This window comes from Nematolebias whitei, chromosome 9, assembly GCF_014905685.2.
Source record: "Nematolebias whitei isolate Nwh7 chromosome 9, NemWhi1, whole genome shotgun sequence".
Taxonomy (NCBI): Eukaryota; Metazoa; Chordata; class Actinopteri; order Cyprinodontiformes; family Rivulidae; genus Nematolebias; species Nematolebias whitei.
In genome coordinates, this window is record NC_056506.1 from 3,040,395 (window position 1) to 3,050,603 (window position 10,209).

General features: G+C 43.6%; 1 protein-coding gene across 1 annotated transcript in view; it reads right to left on the bottom strand.

Annotated features, from left to right (window-relative positions):
* Nucleotides 1-10,209, bottom strand: part of depdc5 (DEP domain containing 5, GATOR1 subcomplex subunit) — a 393,910-nt gene that overhangs the window by 336,997 nt on the left and 46,704 nt on the right. The window contains 1 exon segment of the mRNA XM_037681974.1: nucleotides 9,536-9,605. Coding sequence (XP_037537902.1) covers nucleotides 9,536-9,605 — 70 coding nt within the window.

Genomic DNA, 10,209 nt, shown 5'->3' on the forward strand with positions numbered 1-10,209 from the left:
CATTATCACTCCCAGATTAGTGACTCTTTGTTTTTCTGACAGGGTTAGAGTGGAAAGGTCGATGCAGTGGTTTGTGATAGTGTCGTTGGGAGGGAACAACATGACTTCAGACTTCTTTTCATTGAAACTCAAGAAGTTTAAAGCCATCCAGTCCCTGATGTCAGCCAGGCAGTTGAGCAGCGGTTGAATAGAGCATGTACCATTGTGTCTTAGGGGTAAGTAAATTTGACAGTCATCGGCATAGAAGTGGAAGGGCATGTTGTGTTTCCGGAAAATAGCACAAAGCGGCAGCAGGTATAAAGCGAATAGGAGGGGACCCAGGATGGACCCCTGCGGAACGCCCCATTTAAGCTCTGCCTCTGCGGAACTAAAATCCTTGATGGAGACACAAAAGGATCTGTCAGTGAGGTAAGATCTGAACCAATTGAGGGCTGATCCTGTGATGCCCACCCACTGCTCCAACCTAGCAATGAGGATCTCATGGTCGATGGTGTCAAAGGCGGCTGTGAGGTCCAACAGGACAAGCAGCACAGAATCACCGGTATCTGTGAATCTGAAGATGTCGTTAAAGACCTTCAGCAGGGCAGTTTCAGTGCTATGGACAGGTTTAAAGCCAGATTGGAATAGCTCTAAGATGGCGTGATCCTCCAGGAAGCACTTCAACTGGGACTCGACTATTTTCTCCATTACTTTAGAAACAAATGGGAGTTTGGAGACAGGCCAGAAGTTGGAAACGACTGAGGGGTCAAGGTTTGGTTTTTTCAGGACAGGCTGGACAGCAGCATGTTTAAAGGATTTTGGCACCACGCCAGTGGATAAACTACTGTTTACTATGGCAAGAATGGACGGGCCTAGAGTTGGAAACACCTCCTTTAGTAGTCGAGGGGGGACCACACCAAAGGGGGAACCAGAAGGTTTCAAGTTGCACATGACCTGCTCTAGAGAAGATAGAGTGATGGGTTCAAAATGGTCAAAAGGAGCTACAGATTGAGGTGAGATGGATGGGTCATGAGTTGGAGGGGAAATGAGAGCCCTGGTGGTCGCAATTTTTTCCAAAAAGAAATGTAAGAAGTTGTCGCACAGCTCAGTCGAGGCTTCCAGAGGTGATGGTTCAGTGAGGTGAAGAACAGAGTTTAGGGTGGAGAAGAGGACACGTGGGTTGTGAGAGTTTGAGGTAATTATATCAGAGAAGTATTTGGATTTAGCAGCTTTTACTGTTTTCTGATAACGGCGCCAAATCTCTTTAAGTATTTGGAAAGAGACCTGCAGCCTGTCTTTCCTCCACTTGCGCTCCGTCCTCCTACATTGCTGCCTAACGGCTTTGGTGACGTCACTCAGCCAAGGTTCTGCTTTGATTTTTGATTTTTTTGGTTTTAACAGGTGCAACATGATCCATAGTCTTTAAGCAGACAGAGTTGAACTGGGATGTCAGCTCCTCAGTGGTGGTGAGAAACACTGGGGCCTGAATTATCATTTCAGAGTTATAAACATCTGTGAAACGTGTGGCAGTGAAGTGGTTAATGGTCAGGGTCCTACGTGCAGGAATGCACGACTTAGGAGTTAGATAGGGGAGGGTGAACTCAAACCGGACTGGCATGTGGTCTGAAAAAACATTATCACCAATAACAAGATTATTAACGGTCATATCATGAGTTAAAACAAGGTCCAGTGTATGTCCACGCTCTTGGGTGGGGCCGTTTACATGCTGAGTTAAATTAAATGAGTCCAATAGATCTCAAAAGTCCTTAACCAAGGGCTTCTCAGGACAGCACACGTGCAAATTAAAGTCCCTAATAATTAAAAAATGCTCATATTTTGGTGTGATTTCAGCCAATAAGTCAGAAAACTCATTTATGAAATCCTTAGACCGAGGTGGGCGGTAGACAAGTGCAAATAATGTCGCAGGTGAATGTCCGAGTTCAAAGACGCTCAGCTCAAAGCTGGCGCGGGAAACTGGGATGGGCAGTTGTTTACAGTCAAAAGTTGATTTGAATATTGTTAATAATCCACCACCGCGCCGGCGTAATGGCCGCGGGGCGTTAAAATACAGACAGTTCGGTGGCAGTAATTCCGTCAAGGTGCTGGACTCACCCGGAGACATCCAAGTCTCTGTGATGCACAGAAAGTCCAAATCGTGCTCTTGAAAGTAATCCCTGAGGATAAAAGTTTTGTTGGTAACAGATCTTGCGTTGACCAAACACATCCGGATATTGTCCAAAGTGGAGCTAGCAGCGGTGGAGCTAGCAGCGGTGGAGCTAGCAGCGGTGGAGTTAGCACGCGCTAATGGCCGCAGGTTTTCAATAACAGCCCCTCCAGGTCGGTCCGAGCTGCACAATGGCTGACAACTCCCACTGGTTACCTGGTCCGGGCACACAGGAAGCTGGCGATGGAAACCATGACCGCTAGCTGGAGAGGAAGATGCAGCGCGCAGAGCTTTCAGCTTCACCAGCTGACCAGCACGTTTTCCCCAGCGTCTGAAGCGAGATCTCCAGGCAGGGAGGTGAGGAGCACAGCGAAGGTAAGCTGGCCCGTCCGCCAGCAGGGGGGGAGGGGGGGGGGGGGGTCCAGAGGGACGCTGATAATGGTCCAAACAAGCAACTTCAGTGCCAGAAAAAAGAAGATTCAAAGGTTGTTGTCTGTCATAAACCAGCAGAGAGTTGATGTCACAGATGTGAAATGCAAAAAACAAAAATAATCCAAACACCATCAGCAGAGGTGGATTGCAAGCCATGTACACGGGCGCCATCTTACCAGAAGTAACTGTTGGACTCCTGGCAAGGACTAATGCAGACATGTTCCTGTTTTTAGTTTTCTACATTCGCCTTATAATCTAGCTGTTTTCGTTACTTTTTTTGCCATCTTTTATAATTGTCAATTGTTGTCACTGTTGTCCATTGTTGTCATCATTCTTTGTTGAAATCAGGTTTCTCTTGTAAATGAGTCCTCAAGGCTCAATGGGATTAACCTGTCTAAATAAAGGTTGAATGAAAAAAAGTGTAGAACCACTAGACTGAGGAACAGCTTCTTCCCTGAGGCTGTTAGACTCATGAATCTAACCAAGAAAATCACTGTGAAAATTACTGCGAAAAAAATCACTGTAATGCCACTTGATTGTTGATATGTGCTATTGACTATCCATGCTGCTGATCTCATGCTGCTGATGATTTCATGTTGCTGTGTTCTTTAATCTGCATCTGCTCACACAGACTCGTTTGTGCTGCTGTTGTTTGGTGCATTGCTTTTGTACCATTTGTGCTTAGAGTATTCTTAGTTTTGTTTATTCTTAGTTTAGTGAATATATATATTCTTAGTTCATGTCTCGGATCTTACTGTTTTTCTTTACAATTTGTATTTTGTTGGATGTAACTGGGACCCTGTGTACATAGTTTCGTTCCACCTCATGTACCACATGTGATGTGGATGACAATAAAAATCCTTGAATCTTGAATTGTGTTCATGTTGTAGGTGTTAATGGTTTTAACCATGATTCAGACAGCCAAGCTTCATGAAAACTTTTGATGATCATGCAGTCTGCATGTATGTTTAAAGCAAGATATAGTCTGTGAAACGCCATCTGGTGGCTAATTCTTGTACTACAACAAGAAAAGCTGCATGCTGTCGGAGCTGCCTGGGCACAGCTCCTGATGATGGTGGATGTCTGTGGCTAAATAACCGGAGCGTCTTATTTATGTAAAAAAATATATATGATTTATCTTTAATATGTGCGGTTTAGAGACATGTGTGTTCTGTAGTACAACAATTATGGTAATTAGGCCTTCACCATACATGACTGTGGAAACGATGAACTGGGAAGGGCGTTTATTTGTTTAATTTATATTTTTGTAACACACTTGATAACTTTATGGTGAATAGTGCATGATAGAAAACGTGAACACACATTAGGAAAACTGTTTTAATGACCAGTGCACCACTTGTAAACCTACTGTGGGACTAGGTATAGCATGGATCTGATTAGCTTAGCTTCATGGTTGCTAGCAGTTGCACTAAAAAAACAAGTTTTGCTCTACTCGCTGTTTTCTTAGATTCTTGGGGGTGAACAAAGCTAAAACATTTTCAGCCATCATATCGGTTATCGGCGGTCACCTTCCCCTCCCAATATCAATATCATCAATAGTCAAAATTTCCATATCGGTTGAGATCCAGACCATAAAACATAGCTGGTCTCACTACTGTCTTGTAAACTTTTCCTTTGTCCTTTGCTGACGCTCTTTTGTCACAAATCACTCCTGAAACTATTCTCCATCCACTCCAACCTTCCTGGACTCTCTTAATCACCTCTTTACAACACTTCCTGTTTTCTTGGACAGTGGACCCCAAGTCCTTGAAGTCCTGCACCTTTGTGAAGTCTGCTCCTTGTAGCTTCACTGCTCCACCAGCCTCCATCTCATTCACACACACACACGTATTCTGTCTTACTATGGCTGACTTTCATTCTTCCTCTTTCAAGTGCATACCTCCACACCTCTATGTTCTCTTCCACCTGTTCTCATCACATCCCAATGTTTGCCTGACCTCATCTGATAGTCGGTCCCACCAGAGCAAACAAGAAGGGACTCGGAGCCGATCCTTGAGTTCATCCAAACACATGTACTCACATACACTGCCAAGATGGTCACGCCAAGATGGCCACGCTCTCAAGAGCCACAGATTCACAGGCACCCAGTGCGATCCCAGTTTTTACGAGTTTTGAAATTAACTCAGAGCCTGACGCCACATGCTTTATGCGTGTGAATTATAGCTGAACCGAACTGATGGAAATAAGAGCGGATTTACCACGGAATACAGCAGCGATCAGCAACGATCTCAAAACTACACTCGGCAAAATGCAGATCCTAAAGTCGGAAGCTTCAGCAGAAGCACTCTAATGGGAAGAGGAGGTGTTACTCCTGGCTTAAAAAGCAAGGTTGCTGGGCAGGGGTGCTAGTAAGGCTAAAAGCTAACGCGAAGGTTGGCAAATTACCAATACCCTCTCTCTTTCTGTCGAACGTCCGCTCTTTGGACAACAAGATAGATTTGATTCATCTGAGGGTGGGCGCTTCAGAGGAGATGAGGAAATGTGCGGTGCTTTGTCTTACGGAATCATGGCTTAACAGCGACATGCCAGACTCAGCGTTCCAGCTGGACCAAATACTTTTTTCCCAAGTGGACCACTGCAGCGAGCTTAGAGGAAAGTCACGGGGAGGCGGAGTATGGATTTACGTATGTAAAAGTTGGTGTACAAACAATACTCTGATAAACAGGTGATACATCAAGGCTTTGGAGGAGCTAACAGTGAAATGTCGACCACATTATCTACCCCGCAAGTTCACACGGGTGTTCATAACAGTTGTTCACATAGCCCCGGATGATAATGCTACAGATGCTCTGCAGGAGCTACATGATAATTTTAGCTCGTTGAAAAACAAACACCCTGAGGCTCTTTATGTGGGGCTGGTGACTTTAATCACATAAATCTATAGGACTGCCTGCCAAGATTTTACCAGCATGTTGCAATACCAACACGTGGAAACAACACACCGGAACGTGTTTACATGAACATACAAGATGCATACAAAGCCGGCCCCCGCCCCCAGCTAGGATTCTGATCAATTTTCCATCTTCCTGGCTCCGATGAGATGCTCCAGACCGATACAAAAGAAATTTAAATCTTGGATGAAGAATAGTGATGCTATACTGAAAGACTGTTTTGCATGCGCAGACTGGCAGGTCTTTAGAGAAGCTGCTGAATATGAGGGGGAGCTAGACCTGGAGGAATACACATCCTCAGTCCTGGGATACATTAGCAAACGTGCTGATGACGTCATCACCATCAGATATGTTAAAAGCTATCCGAACAGGAAGCCTTGGCTGAATGCAGAGGTTTGCAACTTGCTGGAAGCCAGGAACACTGCCTTCAGGTCTGGAAACTCACAGGAGCTGAGAAGAAAGAGCTGGATACTGGTATTAGGAGGTCCAAGATCACATATGCACAGAGGATTCAGGGTCAATTCACCTCACAAGACCCACGGAGCATGTGGAAGGGCATTAAGTGTATAATTCAGTTAAATTCATTTTATTTCTATAGCGCCAAATCACAATAAAGTTGTCTCAGGGCACTGTACAGGAACATTCACATACATAGAAAAGCCAATTAGTAAAGTTCTCTATCTAAGGAAGCCAGCAGACAAGTTGAAGCTTGGCTTCGTTGCAGTCTCCCATCCTGAGCAAGCACAATGGCAACAGTGGAAAGGAAAAACTTCCTTTTAAAAGGAAAAAACCTCCAGCAGAACCAGGCTCAGGACAAGCGGCCATCTGCTTTGACCGGCTGGTTTGAGAGGACAGAAAGGAGAGAAAAACAAACACAGAATGGCATGTCCAGATATAGGTGCAGGTGTACCTGAAAGACAAAAAAACACGTTAAGGATAGAAAAAATAATTACAAATACAAAACCGGTTGAGCAGAGTAAGTAAAGACAGTAGCAGAGTGAAAAAGTGTGGTCAGTTTATCCTCCATCAGTCTAAGCCTATAGCAGCATAACAGAGAGTGATGAACGCTGTACAGAAGCCTGTTGGAGTCAGCCTCCCCACCATCACAGTAGTTTTGTAGTACTTGAGACTGGTCTTGGTCTTGAGACCGATTTCAAGACTAGTTTTTGATGGTCTTGGTCTTGTCTCGGACTCGACTGCATTTGGTCTCTGTCTTGTCTCGGTCTTGGACATTGAGGACTCTGGATTTTATTTCAAGACCAGTCAAGACCACAACTGTGGAAATATCACTAAATTGCCAGAATATTGTCCAGTGTATTTGTTAACATCCTTGTTTTTATTGGATGCAAAATGTACTGATTCAAATCTAAGCGATAACGTGACTCATTGCTAAATACGTTTTTGTTACCGCTGTCACTCCCACCCCCTTTCACTCGCATGCAGTTCTGTACCAATAGAACAATACAGAAAACAGAACGTAATGTCGAAACCAGGGGTGAAAGTAAGACTGTACGATCCGGTACTACGTACAACTAAAAGATTCTGCGCCGGTACACAGTACCTGGAAGAGAGGGAAGCGTTTGTCTACTGTAAAGCCATCATTCAGAACCAGTCACAGCCACACTTTGGGTCGTAATAGATTCTCTAGCAATAAGCAGTCTAAAACACGACTTAATCAGTTAATAAAAGCTTCTTTTTTTTCATTTCAAATTGTATCTGAACTGCTCGTGCTATGCTGGAGCCTCAGTTCTCTTAGGAGTTGCATTTGGGCCCAAAAAATTTGATCGAACCAGGCCCCAGCCCACAGTCATCGTTTCCGAACCCCACCTGATCTGACAAATTAACAGTAATTACAGGTCCGAACCCGGAAATAAAACCAACGTTTTTAATTAGTTATTAAAGGTCCAAGATGCGTGGCTGAATGGGGCAGAAGATCGAAGAGGGTTTTTTTTGTCCTCTCATGGCCGTAAAAGAGCATCTAAACCCCGTTTCTGCCTGCATCCTTCTATATTACTCAGACATGTAGACAGCTCTGACACACGTCTACTTTGGGATACACCTATCGTCGGGTACGCACAGCTGAGATGCAGAAGATCGGAGCTGAGAGGGTGTTTGTCCTTTCATTGCCGTTAAAGAGCATTTAATCCCTGCTTCTGCCAGCATTCTTCTGAATTATTCAAACACGCGGACAGCTCTGGCAGGAATTTTTGACGTGGGAGGGGTGTCAGCTTCACCTAGCTCTCTGACACACACGTCTGCTTTGTGATCTCACCTGATTGGGTCATCGGCTATGCAAATCCGCCGAGTGCAGCAGCTGAACGTCCATTTGGGCGATGCATCACTTCCTGGCAGTGTAGTCCATCTGAAGCTTAACTGAACATTTTACCTCTTTCAAGGCCAGTCAGCTCACAGTGAAATGGACACGTGCAGCTGGTGACTGTATGGCAGGCCATGTTATCATATAAATGGATCGCAGCTGATCCTGACCCAATTAAAAGACCGACACCAACCCGGCCCGCCCATCCAGCACATTATCATGGCCCGGTCCGCCCCGAATTCGGGTCGGGTGGGGTCGGGCTTAGGGCTCGGGTTAGAAATGACAGCTCTAAATTCTCTACCATGATGAAGTTAGTTTTACATTGGACATGGGACATTCGAGCTCTTTGGCTTCAGAAGTGTGTTTGTCTCGTTCGATCCAAACCAGGCAGTCTGATTTCAGTTAGCTGCGCTCAGTCTGCCCCTCCTCCAAGACGTAATGGTTCACTTAGGGACCATCAACAAATTACTGAACCGAACACTCTTCAGAAACAAAAATTTATATATTTTACATCATTTGACCCACTGACACAGAACTAATGTTAAACTACTCTAATAGACTTGATACACAAGACACGTCATTTATTTCTCATTTTAAAGCATTTTCTAATTAGTTATTGAGCAAAAACCATGATTTCTGAACAAATAAATTATATAAAATTAGAAAATGCTTTAAAATGATAAATAAATGTGGGTGCCTTGTCTGTCAGGTCTAGTAGAGTAGTTTAACATAAGTTTTGGGTCAGTGGGTCACATAGCATGAAAATTATTGTGCAAAAACCACTGAATGTCTGATTTTTTTATGTAGCTTTGAAAATTTATAAAACCTGATACATTCATTCAAAAGCAAACTTAAGGTTGCAGTATGTAACTTTTATAAAAAATATTTTATTAAAGTTACATATGTTTTTTACATATTTGTTAAAACTGTTACTATGTAGTGACGGTATAGTTTAAGACAGATATGTAAAAAGATGTAAAAATATTTAGCTCCAAGACTTGAGGTCTTGGTCTTGACTTGGTCTCGTCCTCCCTCGGTCTTGGTCTTGACATGGTCTCGTCCTCCCTTGGTCTTGACTTGGTCTCGGGTTAGGTGGTCTTTACTACAACACTGCATCACAGACATCTACACCTTCAGATGCAAAAAGAGGGCCATCTGCATCATGAAGGACCCCACTCACCCAGCACACACATTTTTTGTCCTGCTCCCCTCAAGAGGTTGAGGAGCATTAAGTGTAGAACCACTAGACTGAGGAACATCTTCTACCCTGAGGCTGTTAGACTCATGAATCTCTAACCAGAATAATCACCATGAAAAAAGAAATCACATCATGTTGCTGCTGATCTGTTTCATGTTGCTGCTGATCTGTTTCATGTTGCTGTGTTCATTCGTACTCATCTGCTCACACAGACTCCTGTTCATGATGCTGTTCAGCGCATTGTTTTTATACTATTAGCGCTTTGTGTATTTTTAGTTAACATTTTTCTTAGTTCATATCTTAGATCTTATTAGCGTTTTCATTTTACATTTCATACTTTTGCTGGATAATCTGGGATCCTGTGTACACAATTTTATTCCACTTTATGTACCACATGTGATGCGAATGACAATAAAGAACCTTGAATCCTCGACTACACACAAAATCACCTGCCTTTGCCTTTCAGCAGCAGGCAATGGCAAAGACTTAGTTACAGATGAACAGAGAAATCCTGTTCCTATTAATCCACTTACTCTGGTCTCTTCACTGATGTAGCCACAGGTCACTTTTTCTCCTTTCACCCAGAGTTCACTGGCCTGAGCTCTAAAAAAGAAAGAGAAATGACATCCTAAACATGGCAACAATAAAAAAAAATAAGTCTCCTTAAAAATAAGTTCTCAGAGAGACCAACATAGCAGCGGACAGGTGAACAGCGTTTTGGCAGAGCTCCCATTGGCCCCACTGAAAAATTGCATTTTATCTTCGCTACCTACACACTGGATTTTGTCTCTGAGGCTGGTGTTGCCGCGTAACTGAATCAACAAATGGACTCTAAACAAAAAAAGTCAAAGGCTTTGGTCTCTTCTCCCACGCGGCCTATTGTCACCACTGCAGCCACGGGCCACCGTGATGGAGAAGCAGGTGGAACAGATGCATTGGCCCCAGCTTCACCGGGCTCTGGAGGGACAGATGAGTCAACTCTGAGGTCATACATTCTGGCCTCAGTTAAATCTGAAGTCATAGCACTAATTAGGATGAAAATAAGAGCGGCTCTGACGGACGATTTTAATTTTATCAAGAGCAAATGCAGTCGGTCCGAGCGGAGCTTGCCGACACCCTGCATACAAAAAAAATATATATATATATTTCATATTTTACATATACACACATATATATATATATATATATATACATATATATATATATG